General features: G+C 30.8%; 1 protein-coding gene across 2 annotated transcripts in view; it reads left to right on the forward strand.

The window, feature by feature from the left end:
* LOC127287088 (chymotrypsin-2-like) overlaps positions 1-27200 on the forward strand; it is a 164747-nt gene that overhangs the window by 25617 nt on the left and 111930 nt on the right. Inside the window, exon 1 of one of the 2 annotated variants that reach the window (XM_051313827.1) lies at positions 4931-5084. The exons of the other annotated variant lie outside the window; for it this stretch is intronic. Within the exon in view, the coding sequence (XP_051169784.1) occupies positions 5036-5084 (49 nt within the window). The 5' untranslated portion in view covers positions 4931-5035. Of the gene's footprint in view, positions 1-4930; positions 5085-27200 lie in introns of those variants that run through there. 2 annotated transcript variants of the gene reach the window in all.

Genomic DNA, 27200 nt, shown 5'->3' on the forward strand with positions numbered 1-27200 from the left:
AACCTCATAAAATTCTGCGTTCACACATGTGGTAAAAATGAACAAAATATTAGGACCAATAGATATTGGGCCCAACATTTTTCTTCAAATAAGTGAATTTAAAAATTCGCGGCTTATGGGGTTTTTGGGGTAACATATTAGAAATTCGAAGCTAATTTTCGCATTAGGCCTAGAGCCCAATGTAAGATTCCTCAGCCCAATATTTTGGTCATATACTTAACACGTTAAAACACATAATTTCATAGGGATTACGAATTTGATTATGAAAATTAGAGGATTTCATTTAACAAAAACAACCAATTTTTTGCGTTCCCAAATGTAGATATTTTTGTTAGGAACAACTTTTGTCTTGAACATTTTTTATAAAAATTCGTACTTTTCGAGATATTTGCAAGTTTCCATACTTTTTGAGCAAAATACATTTTGCGTGCTAGCGCTAGAGACACACAGCGCCGCACAAAAACGCGATAACTTTTTTGATAATTGCGATCCACTAAATTTTAAAACGGTTTTCGAATCCTTATGAAATTTCCTTTTCCAATAAACTTTGGATCAACTTTCTACGACAACGGGAACATGGTTTATTTTTTAAATAAACAATTAATTTTGCAATAACAATTATTAAAAATCAAAAATTTTTAATTTTCAAATTTTCAACTAAAACTAAATCATTCTATGTGTAAGTATACCAATTTTTATAAAGATCCGTTCACTTAGTTCTAAGATATTTATTTTTTAACTTAAGAGTACAAAAAACTTCAATTGTTTATAACTTTAAGAAATTTAATTTTTTTGAAAAATCCTTTATCACAGTTTTTCAACTCATAATAAAGTTTTAATTTTCTATATTTCCAAGTAAATACAGTACATCTTTAATTTGGGTGATCCACATCAGGAATTTTGACTCTATTCCCCTTATTAAATAAGTACTTCATATATAAATATTTTTACTTTTTTATTAACAAAAATATTATTTTTAACATTTTAAATTCAATATATTTTATATTTAAAAGCTCACAATCAGTATTGCTAAAAAAATTAAAATTAAAAATCAGGAATATTTAAAATTTCAAAAAGATTATAAATTTTTTTAATTCACGATAAAATTTTTTTGTTACAAATACATTCTAGGATTTTAAAACAGTTTACACAAAATTACTTGAGTTACTAAAATAGAAGTGTTACGTTGAGAAAAATGCTTGAATTGAACAAATTCTTTCTATAAAACATTCGCTAATTGTAAGCCATTGTAGATGGAAGTTACTTTAATTATTAGATTAACGACTGTTTGATATTTAATTGGACCAAGAGTAATTTTTTGGAATAAATTATTCGTTTTCATTGTACAAATGTTTTGTTTCAATTATGCTATATGTTTCTCTAAATCTTAAAGTTAAAAGTTTTTTGTTCGTTAATATGAAATAAATATTTAGTAGAATCAAACATATATTTTCTCATATTTAATTATCTTAGGCAAAATAAATATTTTTATTCAACTCAATCAAGTATTTTTTGAAATAAAAATTGGAAAAATTTGGAAATGTTTAGTTTTTAACGAACTGAACTAGTTAGTGTAAATTTGGTACATTATAGAGTAGAAAAATAACACCCGATATCCATAGAATGTCCCCTGGATATCCACAAGATGTCTTCTGGATATCCACAGAATTTCCTGTGGATATCCTAAGTAGGTCCCTAGAATATCCTTAGGATGTCTTATATATACCCTTAATATGTCCTCTATATATTCTGAGGATGACCTACGGATAACCAACAGATATCCTGGGAATATGTTTTTGTACATTTTAAGGATATCCTGCGTTATCCGATGGATATCCTATAAATATTGACATTTCCGCTCTACAAGATTCCGCTACTCGTCGGATATCCGTAGAACATCCGTAGGATATCTTTGGATATTTTCAGGATATCCGGCGTATATCCGATGCTATCAGGGTAATAACTTACGAAAAGAAAATATGATTAAGAATAAAACTTACCTGATTGGAATTAAAAACACCTGATTTACACCTTACTGTATTCATTATAAACACTTGAAATTTTACTCCATTAAGTTCACTTAGTTTAATTAAAAAATTCTAATTCTCATTATTAACAATAGTAATTCCGTTATAATAATAATTTAAATATAAATACCAAATAAAGATACAATATCTAATAAAATACGTAAATTTTTAAAAGAATCAATTGGATTTTAAGACATTGTTAAATCAGCGACCTCTATAAACCCTAGTAATAAGTTTGAATAAAAAAACTTCAATTTTAAAAAATTTTAATCCGACATTTTGAATTTTTGAGTATATAAAAAACTCGAAATCAGCGCCCTCCATAACCCCATAGTAATAAGATTTAATGAAAATAATTGATTTTTCAAAATATGTCAATCCGCCAATTTGATTTTAATAATTATTCAATGATAATTTCACTTTTCAATAATATAATTACATTTTTCCACTATTTTTTATTACATTTTACTTATTGTATCTCTATATTTACTTTTCATTTTGTTTATATGCAGGCAAAATCTTTACCAGTTGGATAAAAATATACTTTACTTTAAATAATTTTTTTTCAGTTATTTTTCAATAATCCAATACAAATAGGGTATCTATTGATTCATGAACACTTTTTCTTTACACCCTAATACTTTCCCAACCTTATTTTTACATTTAAACTGTAAAAATAATAAAAAATTAACTCCCCGACGTTTAAACGACGGCTAAGAGCACGTAACCTATCCGCTAGGGTGAAATGTTGAATTTATTTTTACAAGTCATTTTTTCCAAAGTTGGAACGAATCTTGACCCAGTGATAATGCATTAACAGCTGAAATTTTCCTCAAATGCAGCTCAACACAAAACATTTTTGTTTTGAGATTATCATATCCGCGTATAGTGTAGTGGTTAGCGCGTTAGACTTCGATGCGTTAAGTTGCGAATGCGGTTCCCGCGAGCGTTAGAAATTTTTCAAAGGTTTAAACAATTGCGCTTACTGTCAGGACTTATATTATAAATGTATAATGAATTAATTAATAACACAGCCCCACAAAAAAAAAGTGTCATGTACTTTTGACCGGAATACCCTAACCCTATGTATTTTGACGCGCTGAACACGAATCCGAAGTCAGTTTTGCTCCATCACGTCAGGATTTTTTTCTAACCTCAAAAAACATGTCGGATTTTGAGAAGTAGGCGATTTTTTTAAAAATTGATGTATTAACTTCAAACTTGGTATCTGGGGGTTTTTTGTGTCGCTGATTACGAATCTGAAGTTAGATTTTCAAAATCCAAAATGGCGGATCCAATATGGCGGACGAATTTTGAAAAAATTTTAAGATTTACTTCAAACTTGGTATCTAGGGGTTTTTTGGGTCGCTGATTACGAATCTGATGTCAGATTTCCGAAATTCGACATGTCTGATTCAATATTAAGGAATTATTTTTAAAAAATTGTCAGATTATTATGAAATTTGGTATCTACAGGTTTTCTAAGTTGCTGACAAGTAACACTAGGGAAGTGCCATACGACGATTTTTCTGAAACTTGGCAGTTTTGTAGTTTTTTAAAAACAATTTGACACGTATGTTTTGTTTTTCCCCAAAAGCTGATTTATGGGGGGGAACTACCCCTTGAATTTTTTTTTGGTAGGGGGACTACAAGACTATAAGAGTCGGCCCAATATTGTCTGCCAAGGCTCGGTGCCAGTTTTGCCAATACTGGGCCAGTATTGGGCCGTGTAGATTTTCACACTTGGGTGGTTACCTCCACGGGGTACATCTTGGAAACAATGTTCTTGAAATGTTTTTAAGAACTTAAATAAATAATGGCTAAATACCAATCTAAATCATTATATTTAATATTTTATATTCGGAACTAATAGTATAACAATGATAATATGAAAACTTGACAATACTGTTGGTGACCGAAATCTATGTTTTAAATTTTGAGCATTGTAAAAATTATTGATTCAAAATAAAATTTTTCAATGAAATAATATTAGTTTTTCAATATATTTATGTTTGAAATTTTTTATTGATTTTAAACTTTTAAAAAATTCGAATATATAGAAGGTTTTGTTAAAGAATACTGTTGATACGAAATAGTTTCGGTGGCTAGACTTTGGAACCCGCCGAAGGCGGGTCCTAAAGCTAGTTATTATTATTATTATTATTATTATTATTATGTGATTATTATAAAAGTATGTTTAAGAGAAATTTTCCACACGAAAAATTTAAGGTTATGTTTATGTATTTGTTTATAAAAAATAACTATTTTTTTAAACAGATTAAATTTTTTAAATTTGGGTCCGATTTTTTTTATTTTTTCACACATGAAAATATTACTAAAATTTTGTAATAAGTTTTGGAGTGGGCCTGATAATCCTTTTCTTTATATAATTTGTTTAAGAAAATTTTTTACTTCTTTTTGTTTTTCTTTATTTTTCGAAAGGAAAAGTGTTTTGGGCACTAGGATCTTTAAGTAAACTCATAGAAAAGCAAAATAAAATACAGTCTATTTTGAAAAAGAAAACAACTAAAAATGTTTTTTTAACAAATTATATAAACAGAAACTTTTTTGTATTTTGGTCATAATTCCTAAATTCAATACTTTTAGACTTAGATGTCATTAAAATTCGGTGTATTTTTAAAAAACTTGAAAAAATCAGATTTTTAAAAATTCATAACTCGAAAACTTATTAAAAAATTTTAAAAATTATTTATTTAACAAATTATAAAAACTTTCATACATTACTATATCTATTCTCATTATATCACATTAAAATTATCCAAAACTTTTCAGCTACTCAATGATGATTAGAATTATATATTCATGAACATATACAAATTAAAAATAAAAAATTTTTAAGAAGATATACAGAAAATTAAATTTTTTAAATTAACAGATACTGCTCTTAAGGCAATCGATATTAAAAAAAAGTAGATACAGTTAAGAAATTGTAAAAGCAGCTAGCATAAATATATAACTTTCACTTAGACAAATCTTACTCAGTCACAATGCAACTCCTATTAGCTATTGTTATGGGTTCTCTTTTCGGTTCATCTGGTGAGTAACATTGTTTTGTATATTTATTAATGTTCGATCATTAATGTTATTTTTAATTTTTTAATAACTCTTAAATTTATTAATATTTTTTGACATGCATAAGTGAAGAGTTTTAATGCTTAAAAATTATTAAAATATCACATTTTTTACAAGTAAACTTGTACAATAAAATTATCGGTTTCATGTGTTAATATGTATGAGTACTTTTACATGAACCTGCACAAGAACATTTACTTTTTCTTGTATACAAATATTAAATATATTTTCTTGATATTGTACAAGTTCTGATACAATGTTCTCATCAAAACTGGTACAAGTTCAGTTGTTGAACATGTACATACCTATTCTTGTATATAAGATCTTGTACAGGGGTTTTCAATAGGGAAACTTTTTATACCTACCACTTTTTTTTAAACTCACAATGTATTTTTAGTAAAATGATTACACAGTAAAAACCTGGGATGAAAATGATCTGGCTATCTGAATCATTTTGATACGCAGCAAAAAGGAACTTTGTTTGACTCATTCTAAGTTTTACTTAGAATGATTCTGATCCAGTTCATTTTGAGTTAAAGACAAAATGACAATTATTATTGAATTACAAGTAATTATTCAAAAAAATGTGAATTAAAATGATTGTTTCTAATAAGCAAACACACTGCACTTGAAAAACTTTAATATTAATATTTATAGCCGAGTTTGTTGTATTCATTAAATTAAGTTGACTAGATTTTTAGGTTAGCAACTGTCATAAGTGACAACGTTCACACCGTTCACAAACTACATAAACATACATATTTTATGAAATTATCCCAGATAACAAACGTGTCCGGCATGCCCGGCATGGTGTATGCGCCAGACCGCGTGTCTGCTGGAACGCAGCGATTTTACCAGCTAACTTTTCGGAGCTCAAGGGGGCTTGCAATGTGCCAGAGTTTACACTTACACATTATTATCTAGACCGAATGCCCGCTCTGGTCTGACAATAGTCTAGATTTTATTGATTTTAATTTTCCAAATCAAATAAAAAATAGATAATAGGTTCCTATTATTTTTGTTTTTTTAATAAGGTACATATATCTGAAATTATTTTCATTAATCTTATCTTTAAATTCATAAATTTGTTTGAATTTTTATTGAAATGTTTGAAGCATATTTAATCTTCTTCAATTGGTTAACGCGAATTGGTACCAATTCTCATTTATTCTTTGCAATTCATGAATTTTAGAATCAACCTTTAATTCGTCGAAATTCTTGCACGTTAATAGACTGCAGCACTAATTAATTCTGTTAAATTTGTACGTTGAAAACTCTTAATCAAGTTTCTTTTAATCTTTTTCAACGAATTAAAAATTCTTCACAATACTTACACTACCGTCGGAAATTGTCGGTACGGCTGACGTGCGTGGAGTAGAAATTTGGTGATGACTTTAAAGCAAGATATTTCAAGTTAGAAAAAAGATAGAGACTTCTAACTCAGATGGTTGGAAAGCTGATGAAATTTTGCTTCTCAATGTATATCAAGAAATTTTTTTCCTTTTTTTTAGTATTTATTACACCGAAAAGATTTCAAGAAAAAATTATGCAATTTTCTACTTTCATACTAATGTTTTTTGACTCCCGGGAGAATTATTCTAGATTATGCCGGGAGTCAGAAAACATTAGTACGAAAGTAGAAAATTGCATAATTTTTTCTTGAAATCTTTTTTGTGCAATAAATACCAAAAAAAAGAAAAAAAATTTCTTGATATACATTGAGAAGCAGAATTTTATCAGCTTTCCAACCATCTAAGTTAGAAGTCTCTATCATTTTTCTGACTTAAAACATCTTGCTTTAAAGTCAGCAACAAATTATTACTTCACGCACGTCAGCCGTCCCGACAATTTCCGACGGTAGTGTACATGCTAATTAAATTTTTATAACCAACTAAATTATTTAATTTTTGTACTGAAAGAATAATATCAAATACGCATAAAACAAATAAAATTTAGGTACTCGGGGGTTATTGGGGTCGCTGATTACGAATCTGATGTTAGTTTTTCAAAATTCAAAATGGCATATCCAATATTATTATTTTGTAGCTTTTAAAAAAGCCGATGATATAGTTTTTAAAGTGTTCTTATTTGTTAACCTTGAAAAGGGCTGGTTGATATAATTTTAAAGTGTTGTTATTTGTTAGCTTTGAAAAAGGCTGGTTGATATAATTTTAAAGTCTTATTATTTGTTAGCCGCAATTTTTTTATTTGCAAATATTATTGCTCACCTAATAAATACTATATAATGCTAGGAATACTCAACTTCAATTATTTTAATATTAAAAAAATATGAAAAATAATTTAGAAACCTCGAAATGAAGAAAGAGAACTAATTGTATTCAGAGAAAACAAAAAAAAATATAACAAAAAAATAATAAAACGAATTGTTACGGAATCCGATAAATTTTGAAAAAATATTCCTCCACATTGGATCCGCCATTTTAAAGTTTTGAAAACTAAGTGCAGATTCGTAATCAGCGACCTCAAAAACCCCCAAGTGAATACTTTCAACTTCATTTGAACATTTTTTTAAAATATCCTATACGAGAATTAACTATAATAATCTTGGTATTCATTCATTCATTCATTCCGTCTGGACCCCTGCTGGGTTTTCGGTGACAGAGAAAAGAACAAGTTATGGAGAGAGAAAGATATATCTTTATTTTGCAAATGAGGGTTCGCTTGACCTGCAATCTTTTAAAGAGGATTAATTAATAACTCTGAGGACCCAGGTAATAATTTCTTTCTCCCTTTATCACGTGAAAAAAATTATAAAGAAAGTCTAAAACTGAATAGGTAACGCCTATAATATACATATTTTTTTTATTTTTAAAACAGAAAAAAAGAAGAGTAAGATTTTTAGGCGAAGATATTCTTATGTTATTTTGAATCCTCTAGATAGAGAAATGCAATATTAAATGAAAAAGTTTATATGTTATATTCCTTGATGTGAAAAAGATAAATATACATTACCTCTTCAGGTTTTGACTTTTATCTTTATATTTCCATGTGATAATATTAGGGATAAAGAAATTATTACCTGGGTCCTCAGAGTTAATCTTCATTAACAAAGGTTCTATTGGCCAAGTGTTGGTACATCTTTATTTTTCTATATAATAAATGGGAGAAAAGAAATTATTACCTGTGTCCTCAGAGTTAATCCTCATTAACAAAGGTTCTATTGTCCAAGGGTTGGTTTTTTTGTGGTATTTGTTCCGGGGTTTTAATACAGGTATAAATATGTACATATGTTATTTGTAATGAACTACTAATTACTCATATAAGAGTGTCCTTTTTGCACTTATTGGCTGAAAAGTAGTTACTGATTCATAGTTACTCATAGTTCTCTCATTCTATTGGATATTTGGTAGTTGTATTGGATAAAAGGCAAAATTGGTTATATTTGATTAAAAGAAAAATTGGTTATATTGGATAAAAGGTAAAATTGGTTATATTGAATTAAAGGCAAAATTAGTTATATTTAGTAAAAGGTAAAATTAGTTGTATTGAATTAAAGGCAAAATTGGTTATATTTAATAAAAGGTAAAATTGGTTGTATTGAATTAAAGGCAAAATTGGTTATATTTGAAAAAAAGGCAAAATTGATTATGTTAGAGAGAGTGAGCGAAAGGGTTAAAGATAATTACATTTTCATAAATCAAAAATAAAATTAAACGAAGTATACTATGGCCAACATAAAAGAGTATGTTATTTTAAGTGATAAAGATTTAAAAATTATTGACAATAGAAATAAATTGTTAAATTACATGCACATGTTCAAATTTGAAGATTTATTAAGAAAAGATTCCAATTCTTTTTTCAATATGCAAAGTACTTTGTATGTACAAATGCTTGATTTTATTGTCCCAATTAGAGAAGGTGATAAAAATATTCAAATACTTTTTAGCGGTAATAACAATTATTGTCACTGAATTTGTGTCTATTACGATAGAGTAAGGCTTTATATTTTTGATAGCCTTAATAAGGGGTGTTTAAATGTGCATCAAATAAAATGTTTAATTAGATTGTTCCCTTTTAAACCAACAGTAGTTTTTGAAGCTGTTAATCAACAACCTTTTGTAGTGTTTAGTGTGAAGTATATGCAATAGCATTTGCAACATCTATATTATATCACGTAACGCCAAACCGTGTAAATTATGAAACTGATAATAACAAAATTTGAAACCATTTTAAGTCAATGTTTGAAAATAATCGCTTAAATCATTTTCCGGCAGTAAGAACGTCTCACAATAGGAATTCGATAATAGAGAATGATTAGAACCGTCTTTTCATAAATTGAACTTAGGAACATAAAAATTATATTTTAAACTCTTGTTCTGTTTTTAATACTTTGCACAGTAATAATATTAACAGAGTTCTATTAACACAAGATTTAAAAATTAAACATTCTCTAAATGACACTTGTGAAAAGAAAATAATTCGTACAACTGATAATAGTGTGAACAAAATTTCACCACATGAATATTTAAAAATGAAGAATTTTCTGAGTAAAGAAAATGATAAAAAGATAATTCGAGCAATTAAAGAAAAGGGAAATAAAAGGAAGGCAAGGGGCGAAGTTACATATGAGCAGAAAATAATAAGACAGGAGAATGAGAGATTGAGAAAACGTAATCGTAATAAAACAGAAATAAAAAAGAAAGAGCGCAAAAAAATTTGACATGCTAAAAAAAGAAATTATCTATAAAAACTGAAGATGGAAAGAAAATACGCAAGGATAAAAATTTGGCATGTAGGAAAAGAAAAATATCAGTGGAAACTTAAGATGAAAAGAAAGTGCGTCATGAAAATAATTTGTCATGTAAGAAGAAAAAATTTTCTACGGCAACGGAATATGAAAAGAATGTGTGAAGAAAAGAATTTGACATGTAAAAACGATAATCGGAATAAAAATAGTGCAGGAGTTGCAATAATGTGTTTTGAAGATTTCGATGAAAGTAAAGTTCCACAGAATTATTTAGGTTTAATAAATGTAGAATGTAAGTTTTGTAATGCGTTACATTTTTTGTGTGAAAGACCGTCACATAGATAAATCACCGACGAATGTTCCCGTAATGTCACAAAAATATTCCCGGTTGATATCTGCTTGACATTCAAGCAATATTTCGTGTTACTTGGGTAGTAGATCCTATATAAAGAAATTTTTTTTTACATTTCTAATATTAAATTTTTTTGAAAAAAAAATGAATAAAAAATATGGTTAATACACACTAGCAACGTAGTCGGCCGCTTGCGGACGACAAAGTTGCTAGTGTTATATTATAAAAAAAATTTACTTTTGGTTGCCATTTTTTATCCGCCATCTTGAATTTTAAGCAAATAAACTTCACCATCTAAAAGTTTGAACATTTTGGACGCGATATTTCAAGGTTTTACGAACTTCTTCGGACTCAATACAGTGAACCATCCCAGTAAACCCTCTCTCAGTAGTGCCGCTTCCCCAGTTTGTCGAGCGAGCATTTCCCCCACTACTATTGTCTCTCGAACTTTATATACTTTGATCTCAGTAGTGCCGCTAAGCAAAATAACTTTTTTGAACTCTTCATAGTACAATATGTACCAAAAAGAATAAAATGAATCGAAAAGTGTCTTATGTTTATACAAATGTACATACATATGTATGTACATGTATGTACATATGTATCTAAAAGTTTTGAACGTTCAAATAAACAAAATTTTTTTGCAACTTCTTTAAGTACGAATTTTATTGCAAAATATTGTTTTAAATATCTAAAAAGAAGTTATTTAATTTAATAATTGTTAAATTTACTATTTTATTTTACACTGACATTATAATTTGTAATAATTTGTTGATTGAAAAAAATGTTGTTCATTTAAATTAATTTTATACTAATAAGCAATTGTGATATTGACAGATAATTATGAAAATAGTTACAAATGCATAATCAATTTTACAAAAGTTTATTTCAGAAATCTTAGTATGTATTTTTATTGCACAGTTTGTATTAATATTAATCATAAAGAATAAATTAGAGTTCTTCATATAGAATTTCCATTGAATCTGACAAAAAATTAAAGCTCTGATTTCCTGTTTCCTCAGTATTTAGATTCATTATTGCATCCGAATACTCAAATGAATGAATATTCAAACTCTCAGAATCCGATTCAGTGGTAGTAGGTTGCAGCGATTCAATGGTAGTAGGTTGTAGGACATCATATGGTTCGTCTAAAAAATGTTTATAAAAAAAATCGTTTATAAGAGAAATATTTATTGTAGAAGGATTTTGTAAGGGCCCTGGAATGTTAAGCTTGTTTTATGAAAAAATTAAACGCAACTTTTTTAGTATAAAAAGTAAAATATTTTAGCTTTTAAAGTAAACATATGTATTTGCCAGATCAATATATTTTTTAACCCTTCTATGACCAAGCAAAACGTAGAGAAGGAAATTTGGTACATATCAAATAATTGTTCAGAGTTTATTTATGATTTATACTTTTTTATATGAAGAATTTTTTAATCATATTTTAAAAATTTACACTAAGAGAAATGATTGGTTCTGATTACCTTTTCATTAGTAAGAGTATAGTTACTTATTTAAATTAGTTATTGTTACTATTTACTTAGTTAGTCTAATCATTTCCTTTTTAAGATAACTAATTAAATACCCAGATAACAAAGGTCTCCGGTCCGCCCGGCACGCTGCGGCCGAGACACCGAGTGTAAGCTGTGACGCTGCGATTTAACTAGCACTTGCTGGCGCACTTGTTGTAGATCAAGCGGGCTAGCAATGGGCTAGAGAATTCGCTTACACATTATCTAGACCGTGAGCTCGCTGAGAGCCAGCAAATGGCTAGATTTTATTAATCCCAATTTATTAATTAAATTATATGTACTTCCAAATAAAATAAATATATAATAGGAAATAAAGTTAAAATAATAAATTTCAATGTTCACATAAAAAAGCGTTAGTCAAAGAAATGTTTTGTATTTGTTCTAGCATTTTTATTATAAAAGAATTTTTTTCGTTATGAAACACACTATACAAAAATAATTATTGTTTAAAAAATTTTTTGCTTTTAATAATTTTTCAAATTGATTATTTATAAAATGTTAATATAAAATTATATTCCTTATGTCCCATCAAAAATTAAAACTTTGTTTTATATTTCACGTACATTTTTAAGTATAAAACACCCAAGAAAAAATCTCACTGAATAAGAAATAGATTATTAACAAAAATTATTTATCTCTAAAATTTTATAATTATGATTAATATTAATAAGTACGCAAATTAGAGGTTTGAGGTTAAACGCTATAATTATGCACAATTTTAAAAAATAAAATTAATTATTATTTTATATTCAAATGTTATTGTATATAATTAAATAATTAATATTGCTATTAAATTTCTTTCTTAGGGCCAGTTTCATCAACTCCGGTTAAAAGTTAATCAGCGATTAAATCCCTAACCGACCAATCATGAGCGTTTAAATTGGCTTTAATCGCTGATTAACTTTTAACCATAGTTGGTGAAACCGGACCTTATTCAGTGGAACTTTTTTTCTCAACGGTTTTATACTTAGAAATGTATGTGAAATATAAAACATTTTTTAAATTTTTGATTGGACATAAAAAACAATTTTTTTTAGTAACATTTTATGAATATAATTTCAAAAATTATTAGAAATAAAAAAATGTTAAAACAAATATTATTTTTGTAAAGTACGTTTTAAGACCAAGAAATTTTTTTTTATTTTCAAATTGATCAACTGGGTTTTGAAATTTTTTTTATTTACGACTGCTAAAAAATTTAAATTGTTATAATAACTTTAATAAAAAAAAATTTTTGGTCCAAAAATTTCAGAAATTTATTCTAATCGCAACAGGATTAAAAAAAGATTTGACGTTGAAAATTAAAGTATTTTTTTAGGTTATATCCATATTTGAGAAATTTTGATCCAACAAAAATAAAAATTGAAATCGTGCTGATGGATCGGCCAATCATAGCATTATAATGTCAGTGATTGTCAGGAACTCCCGAAAACGTCCTACAGGTAACTGAAAATAAGTCTGTTTATAAACGGAATTTTTGAAAATTCATAACTCGAAAATATGAGCACTCGCACAGAAATAAAAGAAAAAAAGGAAAACGAATGCATGAAAATGTACGTTGCTAATATAAACATAAACATTTTATAAAAATTAAATTGGTAATCGTTCTCAGTTTTCCGAATGTATTGTGCGTTAACCTTAGGAAGTGTGAATTGGAAAATATTGTGTGCTGACCTTTATTCGTTTTCACGACACGCGCACGCGCTATTGTTCATGGTGTACAAACGGCTCGATCAGGTGAAACGCGACCATTGACCAATATCATTGATTGTATCCATTTCTTGCAATGAATGTTTCTGGCCTCGTGGTGGAGTAAATAGGATAAATATGTGTGTGGATATCTGTGTGTGTGTGTCACCAATTCCTTGTTATCAAAATATCTCAAACACGTTTTGAGGGATCAGCCTGAAATTTTGTAGGGTTATTGCACTCACCAATATCTAAAATCAGACACAAGGATTTCCAAAAATATCCATGCAATTTTTTTATGCCTTTTTTCGAAAATCGAAAAATAAATTTTTTTCTTTTGTGCAATCAATTTTTTTTTAACTGAAAAACGTATTCCTTGCATTAAAACGAATTGATTAACTTATAAAAAGTCCATATTTTACCTAAATCTAGAGATTAAATAATTTTTTTTAATTTTTGAAAAAAATCATTTTTCATATTTTTAAAAATAACTTCTTTCTCGATTAAAATTTTGAGAAATTTTTGTGAAAATTGTATTCCTTGCAGGAAAACGAATCGATTCATGTATAAAAAGTATGTATTTTATCAGAATTTATGAAATTATTTGCTACTTTAATTTTTAAAAAAAATCGTTTTTCTTATTTTTTGAAATAAGTTTTTCTTTATAAAATTTTTAATATAATGTTGTCAGAATTGTATTTCTTGCATGAAGTAAAAAATGTTCATGAAATGAACATAATTTTCTGCTTTTTTAATTTTTGAAAAAAATTATTTTCGTATTTTTCAAAATATTTCTATTGAGATTATTATTTCCATTTATGAATAACGAATTTACGACTGATCAGTGTTTTCTTTGAAAAAGAAATAAATTCTTTTGATTACAGATGATAAATATTGTTTTTTTCTCATTTTACCTATTTTCATTTAAAAGAATTATATTTTAATACGTTCGAATAATGTCGACATCAAGGGTGTGCAGCCTGCCGGCACGCGGGTGCCTGTCACACGGGGCGAGCCATATGGCTGACAATGGCGCGCACAAAACGCTGCGTTTTGGCCTACACCCCGGTCCTATCAATCGGACTCCGGGCTAGAGCAGGGCTAGGCATTAGCCTTACATTTTGTTATCTGGGTAGATATTCCAACAAACTAATTATTTAAACCAACTAATAAAATAGTTATGCCAGGCAATAAAAATAATAACCACAAGTAATAAATTAGCATCAGTATATATTTTTTAATTAAAAATTGTTGTATAATTTGATTACATTTTTTTTAATAGTTTCTTTTTCCATTGATCTGACTTCAATTTTTGAAAAAAATATTTTTATAAATTATTAAATTATTATTATTTAAAAATTAATGTTTTTTTTAATTTCTAATAGTAATAATTAATAAAAATTTTATAATTTTTATTATTTATTTATTTATTCTCTTGCTTACTACACAAAATTGTGCATACAAGGGAGTGACGCATATGAACAAATGTTTCAAGTAATAATTAAAACATAGTAGAGTACAAAAAGAAAGAAAAAATAAAAACACATACGGTACGGTTCAGTTCGAAATTTACATAAAATCCTCTCACTTATCGGGCGAATCAGATGCACTCAGTCTCGGACCCTCTCCATGAACACCCCAACAAGAACATCTATGAATCTTTTAATTTCACTGCTACCTCCTGAATCAAAAAGATCAAACCAGCACTCGATCGGGGAGTCTCTGTCATCTTTGCTTTTAATCAACCGCTCAAGAATGTGTTTACATGCTGGGCAATCTACCAGCAAATGAAATAAACTTTCATTTTCCAAATGGCATGATTCACAGAGAGTCTCCGAACAAAATGCTATCTTTTTTCTATCGAAAACGATTCTACATATATGCTTATTGAGTAGTCTAATTTGCGCTAAAATCTTTTTATATCTTAGTGGTAGATTTAAAAAAGGTAATTACGCGAATCCCCCGGCAGGCTCAGATTGGGATAAATTAAAAGGCTTCTTGATAATTTCACGCATGCTTTATCCTGTTCGTGAATATACTCTTTGTATTTTTCCAGAATGAACTGGGAATTAAGAACAAAGCCATCGAAATCAAAATCCTTCCACAGCTCACCCAATCCGCAAGGTTCAAAAAACACTTTTCTTATTTGGTTAAACCAATTAAATTTGTTGTTCGGTCCTCCTCTCGCCAGCCTCAGCAAGCTCACAGCACACTGCCTGAGATACCGTGAAATACTCATCCGTGAAATCTTAACCAGCCAAGACAGTACGAGCTTAAGCACACCTACGGCAAGATGAGAGGAGGCCGTCTCCAACCTTACTGCGTAATTGGGAGTGCAGCTCGGAAGACTCAACAATTTCTTATAGAACGATAGCTTTACTCTCTCCATATCATCTAAGTTGTTTAATCCCCAAATTTGGCATGCGTATGAAAGGATACTACCCGATAAACTCTGAAAAAGTTTGGAACATGAATCCCAAGAATTTACACGCGTTGAGTAAATCGTTCCCAGGACCGAGCCCACCGCGACATTCGCCGATTCTATTAATTTTATCGCCGCAGAAGTAAACGAACATGAATTACTAAATGGTACACCTAGGTACGTGTATTCATCAACAACTTCAATAATTCTATTTTCAAATTTAAATGATTTAAAATTCTTTGCCTTTGAATTTCCGGATTTCGTAAAAATGACGACTTTTGTTTTTTCTATATTAACTGTAAGTTTATTTAATTTACAATACGCGGCAAGAGTATCTAATTTTAAGGACATTTCTAGTGGAGAATCTGCTAGTAGGACATAGTCGTCCGCATACCCCTGCATAAGTATTTCGGTTTTATTATTAATTGATAATCCCCTGCATCCTTGCTTTTTAAAAAAGTCTTCCATGTCTGATATAAATAATAGGAATAAATAAGGGCTTAACACTTCACCTTGAAGTAATCCAAGGGTGACCTTCACACTTTCCGTTGATCCGCTGTTAGTTCTAATGCTAGTATGAGCTTTATGGTAAAAATCTCTAATTATATGAACAATTTTTGAACTTAAACCTAGCGAATACAATTTCTTCCAAAGTAGGTCATGTGGGACAGATGGAAAAGCCCCTTTAAAGTCTATAAAGGCTGCAAATACCGCCTTGCCCGGATTGTTTAAATGGATTTGAATGATCGACGAAAGAGTGAATAAGTTATCCAGGCAACTTCTGCCTTTTCTAAACCCCCCTTGGGATTCTGGAATCAAATTTTGAGCTTCAGCTCAGCTTACTAACCGCGAGCATAAAATTTTCGTGAATATTTTGGGCAAGGAGTTTATTAAAGCTATAGGTCTATAATTACTTGGGTCCTTAGGATCCCCTTTTTCGTGAAACATAACAGTTGTTATATTTCCCCATGCTTTGGGGACTGCTTCTTCCGATAAAATTTGATTAAAAAAGTGGTATATAAATAGGATCCAGTTTTGTGGTAAGCTTTTATAAAAATTATTATTAATTTCGTCGAGACCTGGGGCTTTTCCATTTTTACACTTGGTAATGCTTTCAATAATTTCTTCAACTGTAATACAATCGTCTAAACAATCAACCTTCCTATCTAACTGTTGTGCAAGAGGGTCTATATCGATACTTGTTTCAGGAAAAGAATTTACAAGAAATTCCCACCAAGCATTGACATCCAAAATTGGTTGTTGATAAGTACGCGGGCGACATGCGTTAATTGCCCTCCAAAACTGAGCGGAATTCCTACTGTTATTGACCGCGCCTATTCGGGCTGATTCGAAATTAGTTCTTTTTGTTTTTAATATTTTTAAAAATAATCTTTTTTCTTTATAATATTTATTCGTATTTGAGTAGGAAAACCCCTCAGCTCTGCAGATCCCTAGGGCATCCGAGACTCGCTTCTTTGCATCCAAACATTCCTTATCTACCCATGGTTTTCTCCTCAAACTTCCGCTCTCGTTAGAGGATCTAGACATCCCCAAATCCTTAGCCACATCCCTGATTGTCGTAACAATAATTGAATAAAGTTCATCTGCATTATTATTTGTCCAGCCCACCTCCTCTCTCCATGCCATATTGTTAAAAAATACTGAAGCTTTTTCTGTATCAAATTGATATTTAGTAACCGAGTTATTATTTTTTTTATTTTGAATTGAGCCAGTCAAATATAAAGAAACCGGAAAATGATCTGAGAAGGTGGCAATCTGATTGACTTTCAGGTCTGTGACCAAGGACAGGGCACCCATTGAGCACCACATCAGATCTACCACGCTTGCCCCCACTGCACTAAAGAACGTATACTGTGCCGGTGTATCACTCATCGTCCTACCATTTACAAGTATAAATTCACTATTCTCAAAATTATTTACAATATTTTTCCCTCTATTATTCAAGATTTTATCAATAGATTTTCTCTCACAATTTAAATAACACAGCCCCACAAAAAAAAGTGTCATGTACTTTTGACCGGAATACCCTAACCCTATGTATTTTAACGCGCTGAACACGAATCCGAAGTCCGTTTTGCTCCATCACGTCAGGATTTTTTTCTAACCTCAAAAAACATGTCGGATTTTGAGAAGTAGGCGATTTTTTTAAAAATTGATGTATTAACTTCAAACTTGGTATCTGGGGGTTTTTTGTGTCGCTGATTACGAATCTGAAGTTAGATTTTCAAAATCCAAAATGGCGGATCCAATATGGCGGACGAATTTTGAAAAAATTTTAAGATTTACTTCAAACTTGGTATCTAGGGGTTTTTTGGGTCGCTGATTACGAATCTGATGTCAGATTTCCGAAATTCGACATGTCTGATTCAATATTAAGGAATTATTTTTAAAAAATTGTCAGATTATTATGAAATTTGGTATCTACAGGTTTTCTAAGTTGCTGACAAGTAACACTAGGGAAGTGCCATACGACGATTTTTCTGAAACTTGGCAGTTTTGTAGTTTTTTAAAAACAATTTGACACGTTTGTTTTGTTTTTCCCCAAAAGCTGATTTATGGGGGGGAACTACCCCTTCAATTTTTTTTTGGTAGGGGGACATTATTTTACGAAATTTTTTAAAAATTAATGTGCAATAGTGTATCTGGGGGTTTTTTGGGTCGCTGATTACGAATATGATGTCAGATTTGAAAAATTCAAAATGGCATATCCAACATGGACTTCTATCGGACATATTAGATACGCCATTATCTGTACCTGGGGGTTTTTTGGGTCGCTGATTACGAATCTGATGTCAGATTTGAAAAATTCAAAATGGCATATCCAACATGGACTTCTATCGGACATATTAGATACGCCATTATCTGTATCTGGGGGTTTTTTGGGTCGCTGATTACGAATCTGATGTCAGATTTGAAAAATTCAAAATGGCATATCCAACATTGGACTTCTATCGGCCTTACTAGATACGCCATTATCAATTTTTGAAAACTGACAGCATATTCGTAATCAGCGACCCAAAAAACCCCCATATACTCTATTGCACATTAATTTTTAAAAAATTTCGTAAAATAATGTCCCCCTACCAAAAAAAAACTGAAGGGGTAGTTCCCCCCCATAAATCAGCTTTTGGGGAAAAACAAAACAAACGTGTCAAATTGTTTTTAAAAAACTACAAAACTGCTAAGTTTCAGAAAAATCTTCGTATGGCACTTCCCTAGTGTTACTTGTCAGCAACTTAGAAAACCTGTAGATACCAAATTTCATAATAATCTGACAATTTTTTTAAAAATAATTCCTTAATATTGAATCAGACATGTCGAATTTCGGAAATCTGACATCAGATTCGTAATCAGCGACCCAAAAAACCCCTAGATATCAAGTTTGAAGTAAATCTTAAAATTTTTTCAAAATTCGTCCGCCATATTGGATCCGCCATTTTGGATTTTAAAAATCTAACTTCAGATTCGTAATCAGCGACACAAAAAACCCCCAGATACCAAGTTTGAAGTTAATACATCAATTTTTAAAAAAATCGCCTACTTCTCAAAATCCGACATGTTTTTTGAGGTTAGAAAAAAATCCTGACGTAATGGAGCAAAACGGACTTCGGATTCGTGTTCAGCGCGTCAAAATACATAGGGTATTCCGGTCAAAAGTACATGACACTTTTTTTTGTGGGGCTGTGTAATTAGAATATAGTTTGAATCTAATTGATTTAAATCAGCAACCCTGCCATTTGTATCTCCTCCAATAATAATAGGGAAATTTATGAAATCTACCAATATATTATCCAAAGTACAATTTAAATTATCGAAAAAAATATCCAAATCCTTACTTGGGGCAGCGTAAACAACACCAAGGATAAATACAGTATTATCTAATAAAGAACTAACCTTCACAAAAAATTGATTGTGACATTTGGATATTACCATTACATCGTAGAACAATGGGTTAAAAAACACAAGTAGTCCTCCTTTTTCTCTGCCAAGATTGGAGTCCCTCGTGGCTGGAACCTGTATATATTCATAACAGCTGTCATCAAGGATTTTCAACTTCTCTGCTACAAACCAAGTTTCGTTAATACAACTAATATTGTCCGGGCTGCTTATGTCCTTGATATCTGTGATGTTACGTACACCATGTGCATTCCAAAAAATAATTTTCCTTTTGATTAATTCCTCCGCGTGTGGTGCATCAGAGACTCCACCAGAACCAGAAATTCTTGTCTGAACCGTCGTTGACTGCTACATAGGAATATTTTCTTTTCGTTTACAGTCATCCTCCATCCCATCCGTCTGGATCTTTTCTTTAATCACAGTAGATTTGATTTTAGTTAAGAATTTTGTCATCGGGACGGTTGAAGAATTCTCCTTGGGATCCATCTGATTTTTTGAAGGACGACCTTTTTTGGGTTTCCTAATTGGGTCATTCAGTTTAGAAATGAATTTTCGTTTCTGTGCGGTCCTTTGTGGGGTATCAAAATTGCCGCTTGATTCTGGCTGAGTTTCCACTCGATGTTCCTTAACGTCCGAGTTTTCTGGAAGGGGAACGATAGCTTCCTCACTGGATGGCTTCATTTGGTCTCCGACTGTCTGAGAGTGACGTGCCTTCAGAAGTTGCCTACGATTCTCCCTCTCCTTAGCTGTTCGGTCATTTGCTATGACGAGATTGAAACTCCTAAATTCTTGCACCTTTGAAAAGGCTTGCTTTACCCATCTTTCTGCCACGAATTTAATTAGGACAGGCCGATTGCCTCTCACTTTTCCCAGGCGGAAAGCATCCGCGATGGCCAGATCAGGTATATTGAGCTCCAATTCGGCAAATAATTCGTTAATAACAGCAATTAAATTATTATTGATGACGTCTGTGTCTTCAAGTCTATAGAGAACAATATTTTTGGCTCTTACTGCTTTGTTTTGAAGAGCCCCATTGTTCTCCACAATAGCTATTCTTCCTTCATGTATATCTACTTTCTTGTTAATAGACTCTAGGTAATCATTCGTCGCCTGAATTTTACTAGAAAGGTCCTTGTGAGAGGAAGATAGATTACTTGAAATATCGTTGATGGAGGTCATCAATTGTTCCCATCTTTGTTCATCGATGGAGGACATTGTCGAACAGAAATGCCCAGCACAAAGAAAGATAATTTCACGAAAATTTTCGCAAAAACCGATTGGAATTATCGAAATTTTAGTTCAAACACTGTCTCATCACATATAAATAAATAACGCCGACACGAAATTAAACTTTAACCACACACCGCACAGAAACAAAAAAGCAAAACAGAATAAAATTTAATAGTTTAAATAAATAAAATCTCTACATATAGTTTCCCTTATATCCTCAATTATGTTTCAAAAGGGTACAATAAAACAATTAGAAACACTTTAAAATTATTGACATCACTCATTACAGAGAGCGCAAAGCAAACACGACCGCACTTGACGGTAGTTCAAGCGAGCATCCTCATAATTTTTATTAAGAAATATAAAATTTACTTGTTTTAATGTAACGCGACTAAAACGACTTTTGTGTTGTTAAATATTTTGACTCGAGGTCTACATATGTATACAAAGTAAAACATATCAAAAAAGCGTAATTACCACACTTCGTATTCAACCATTTTTTAAGTGTTGATGAACTGTATTCTTCATAACCTTCGATACTTTTTATAAGATTCAACAAATAATCCTCATTATTCTTTATTTCTTCAACAAGGAGTTCCATGCGAACCGTCGTTGTGTACAGACGTGTTTCGCTTCGTGTTATCAAACAATATTACAAGTGACGAATTCGTAAATTGTTTAATCAAGTAACAGTAACAGTTTTCTGGTGTTGTACGTGACACTCCATCTCAGTTATTGGTGATATTTTCTCTATGTGATCTTCTCTTTTGGCCCTGAATCCACCATGTCGGAGGATTTTTCATCTCTTCAAAAATCAATTGAGGCACTTTCTGCAAGTATTCAGGCCCTTACAGCCTCGCATGAGGCTCTAAGACAGGATGTGCAATGTTTGAGAGAGGAGCGTGGTACCGATTCTATGGAAATCTCTGATTGCAAATTGAAAATCAACACTTTGGAAAGAAGATTGTCATTCTACGAACATCAATACAGAAGCAAGAACCTTATTGTTTACAATTTACCAGACACTAATAAGTATAACAAAGACCTTGAAACTTCAGTTGTGGACATTTTCAAGAAAATAAGTTTGATTATTCCTGAAAATTCAATTGATGTAGTACACAGACTTGGCAGAATACAAGGAAAACGACTGACTATAATCAAATTTTGTTCTACACGTTTTGTGAAGCAGGCTTTTTCGAAAATAGATGAGTTTCGAAAACTTGATCTATATATCTCAAATGATAAGTCCAAGGAGGAGAGGGATGAAAGCAGAACTCTTTTCAACCATGTAAAGAAACTTCAGAGTCTTGGATATGAGGCTCATTTGAAAAGAAATAAAGTTTATGTTAACGATGATATCTTAGGTCCATCTCGACGGAAGGATTTGTTTTTGGAATTGTCATGGATACACTAACTTACCTGATTTGGACCAAATGGCGGAGGAGAAGGATATTGTGTGCACTTGTGAAACTTGGTTGACTTCAGACACCATAATATTACCTAGCTTTCTACAGAGTTTCAACCATCAACATATCCCGGCAATAAAAAGAAGATTTCACGGAAGAGCAAGCGGTGGCCTTCTCATTTGCTACAATGATAAGTATTATAATATAAAAAATATTTTCTCGAATGATAATTGTGTATTTGTCAAGGTCATTTTTAAGGATTTTGTTTTTATTTTGTGCTTTGTCTATCTTTCACCGTCTGTCACAATAGATTCCTTTTTAATAAATTTTAATAATTTTTTAAACTTAACTTTGTTAGAATATCCAAATGTACCTATAATTGTAGGCGGTGATTTTAATAGTCGAATGCACGGTTTAAACCAATTGGATGCTAACTTAATGAACGGTACCGCCTTCTTTCCCTCACGCAACTCAATTGACAAAATTGTTGACAGACGGGGGAAACTTCTCTCAGAGAGTGTGGAATTGAATGAGCTGATATTACTAAACGGTCGATCACCCGATGATAGTATGGGAGCTAATACATTTGAAGGCTCTATGGGCTCAAGTGTTATAGATCTTGTTTGGTGCTCCTATAATGGCCTTTCTGTATTGAGAGATTTTAAAGTATGTCCTATTGTCACCTTCTCAGACCACTATCCAGTTCTAGTTTATTTTAAAAGTCACAAGCGACACATGCTTACTAAAAAATTATAAAACAACAATTTTAAATTAAATTTTGATAAATCGAAGTTTTCCCTTTTTTATACTAACATGTCTAATAGAGTAGAATCACAAGAAATCTGTGAAGATCTTGACTCACTAAATGATAACATAACGGCAACGATAACAAAGGTAGCTAGTGGTCTGGGAATGAAACATAGTGTTGGTGTTAATAAAAAGAGAAGGAACAAGATCTGGTTTGATGGAGATTGTGTGAAGGCCAGGAAGCTTGTTGATTCTGCTCTAAAAATTTATAAACAGTCAAACTATGCGGATTATGCACGTCTCTTTTATCTGGAAATGAAAAATAATTATAAAAATATTTTAAGACTAAAAAAGAAAGCATTTCAGACTAACTCTATTCAAGCCTTAGAAAATACCCATAATTCTACAGAGTTTTGGAGCACGATCAACAGGTTCCGATTTAAGGGTTTTTATCATGACGTTATTGACATAGATTCATGGCATCGTTACCTTGTTGACATGTACTCTCCTGAAAATGATAATTTTTTCACCTTCGAAAATATAAACGATCCCATTCTCGACTATCCGATAACTATTGACGAGATTATTGAGAGCATAAATAAGTGTAAAGATGGAAAGGCCTCTGGTACAGATAAAATAAACTATAGCTTTTATAAAAGATTGCCAGAGAATTGGATTATTTATTTACAGTTTCTTTTTAATGTGGTAATGTCATCTGAAAGAATGCCTGACTCTTGGGGTTTGCTCCTAATGAGTATGATCTTTAAAAAAGGCGACATTGGTGACCCATCTAATTATAGGCCCATAACATTGGTGAACTGCATTGTGAAAATATTTACACAAATAATTTACAATAGATTGACCAAATGATTTGAAGATAAAAATTTACTTCCCGAATCGCAGTCTGGTGTCAGACCAAAAAGAGGATGCTCAGATAATATTTTCACGATGATTTCTTTATTACAAATTCATCTTGGTCACTCTGATAGTGTGGTATATGCAGCATTCATTGATCTTAAGGGTGCTTTTAATACTGTTCACCATAGTTTGCTATGGCAAAGATTGTCTCAATTGGGGATAAGTTCTAAAATTATAAATATTTTGCGAAGCTTTTATGATACAGCACGAGTGTCAATTAAAGCCGGTACCAATACAACCCCAGAGGTCAAGGTTACTCGCGGTGTATTACAGGGTGAGGTATTAAGTGGTTTGTTATTTATACTGTTCATTGGGGATCTCGGAGATTTTCTCCGTGATAGGGGATGTAGAGGTCTTTCCATCGATAGTAAAACAGAGGTGCTTTCACTTGATTACGCGGATGATATAGTGCTTGTTGCTGACACGCCAACAGAGTTTAGAAAATTGCTTGACGCTCTAGAACTTTACTTCAATCAGAAACAATTAATTGTAAATGTCGAAAAAACTAAAATTGTTATTTTCAAAAAAAATAAATCGGTGAAGCCGAGCTTCAAATCGTTTAAATTTGTCGAACAAAAAATAGACGTTGTGGATAAATTTACTTATTTAGGGCTGCCGTTGACTAGCACTTTTTCTTTCAAAGAAACTGTAGATTATTTCATAAGCTCAGCAAATACAGCAGTAGGAACAGTTATGAAATTAATTCATTTAACAAAAGCAGACTCATGGCGCACATATGAAAATCTCTTTAAAAGTTTATGTTTGAGTGTTCTTTTCTACCAAGTGCAAAACTGGGGTCTATCTCACCTGGATTCGATCGAGAGGGTTCAGCTAGGCTTTTATAAAAAATTACTGTTCCTCCCAAATAATACCCCAAATTATGCAGTTAGATTGGAGACTGGTAGTCCACCACTTGTCTAACATCTCTTCCGAATGGTCTTGTCATGGTTCGAGAAAATTTTGAGAATGGATGATTGCCGATACCCTAAATTATGTTTGGAAAAATTAAAAAAATTAGCTATTTTAAAACCAAATAATACAACATGCAACTGGTACCTACAAGTTAAAACATTTTTTGGAAAATTTGATGCATCGGAGGCTTGGCTGACCTTGTCGCTAGAATCACTTGAGAGGGACTCCAAGAGTTTTTTATTAAGATATAAACAATTTTTATTGCAACATGACCAAAATTGTCGACAAATTTCAAAAAGTCTTTTAATTTATCCAAATATTTCTATAAATGGAAAAACACAAAGTTATTTGCAACAACGCCTTCCTATTTATTTCAAAAGAATATTTGCTCAGGTTAGACTCCTTAACAAACATGTAACACAGATTTATATTAAAAAACTAAATTTAAAATAATAGAATACCCTGACTTATGTGAATTTTGTAAACTCGGAGAAGATGACTTTTATCATATGCTGGTCATTTGTCCAGCATTTAATTGGATTCGATGTAAATATTTTTTAATACCTGCGAGCAGCGAGCCCATTGATTTCTGGCTATCTATTATATCTACGCAAGACATAAGTATTGTGAAAAGTTTTACCCATATGATCGGCGAGATCTTGAGCTATCGAGATTACTTATTTTATAAGCCCTTATGGCCATGAATGCTTGATATTTAATTATAAATTTTACTTAATTGGAACTCCCTTTGTATGGACTTAAAAGTCCCAAACAAATGTATACGTTCTTATTTGTTAATAAATTGAACTTTATTATCTCTTCAACAATATCCCGTTGAGCTTTAGCACCTGCAGAATTTTCTAAAAGTTATAGTGTACTAGAAATGTAATCTGTTTGAATAGACACATCACGTTTCTCTATAGGCCATATTGGTTTCCAACATTTATAAATTGATGCTGACTTTAGGTCATTTCAAGCATTTGATATCCAAAGTACGACGTTATGCAAATTTATTGTTTTTAAATGCTGTACTAGATCGAAGTTGGTTTTTTCTGACAATTCGATAATTTTATTTAGTAAAATTGTTTGGTAATTTATTTTCAGAGATTGTAAAATTCCTTGATCACAAGGTTGAATTAACGAAGTTAATGTGGAAAGAAAACAACTTCAATATCATTTATTTTCAAATACTTTTGAGCCTTGCAGTTATCTACCAAAAGTACTGATTTCAAGGGTGAGTCTTTGCTTTTCAAAAAAGTCTCAACTCGTGGAACAAATTCAGTCAAGAACCACTCTTCAAAAATTTTCTGGTCCATCCAAGCACTAGATTGATGGTGATACCATACTGGTAAATAATTTTTGTTCAAATTTTTAAAACAGTGAGGATTTTTAGATTTGCCAATTACTATTAGTGGTTTCTGATGAAACGTATGTTCTTTTTGGAATAAGTTTGAACTGCAATCCCGTTTCATCCATATTAAAAATTTGAGCTCTTTGCATTTGATTTATAATCTTTTGCATTAACAAGCTAATAAATATAATTTGCGAAGAAATTATGTTTATATATTTTTTTTATTATATAAATATTTGACACTTATTTCTTGCTATTTAATGCATGTCATTTGAAAATCACTTAAAAAAATTAAAAACTTAATATAACATATGTATTGCAAAACTCGGTTTTATTGAATAATAGATAGTAAAAATGAATTTATTAACTATTTTAATAAATAGGTACTAAAAAGTAATGAGGATTATGAAATTTTTACTTACCCGTAATCTTAATATTTTTTAGTTTTCTGCGTAATAAAAATTTCTGTAGCCAACCAGTGCTTGCTTTGAAATTTGCCGGTCCTTCAATTTCTTTGTTAATTATCAAAGCTTGTTTTTGGATTATAGGTCCAGATATGGGTAGTCCTTTCACTGTGGAGTCCAGTATCCAAGAGTGTAACATCTTATCAAATTCTAATGTTTTAGAATTCTGTTTGGAACTTTTTACACATTCATTGCGGGAATTTTCTTCGATTTCTTCTCTTTTAGATTTCCAGCTTCGTAGTGTGCGTTCATTTATATTATATTTTTCGCATATGGCATTATTTTTTAGAGATTTTGACTGAAAAAAATCTGAATTTTTTCTTCAAAAGAAAATCGAGCCCTCTTAATCTTCATTATATTGTTATTTTCTTCTATAATCACATCTTGTTCACTTTCTTTCACCGCCTGCACTTCACTATCATTGAACT

The sequence above is a fragment of the Leptopilina boulardi genome, unplaced genomic scaffold, assembly GCF_019393585.1.
Source record: "Leptopilina boulardi isolate dan_hultmark-lab unplaced genomic scaffold, ZJU_Lbou_2.1 LbouV2_122, whole genome shotgun sequence".
In the NCBI taxonomy this organism is placed as follows: domain Eukaryota; kingdom Metazoa; phylum Arthropoda; class Insecta; order Hymenoptera; family Figitidae; genus Leptopilina; species Leptopilina boulardi.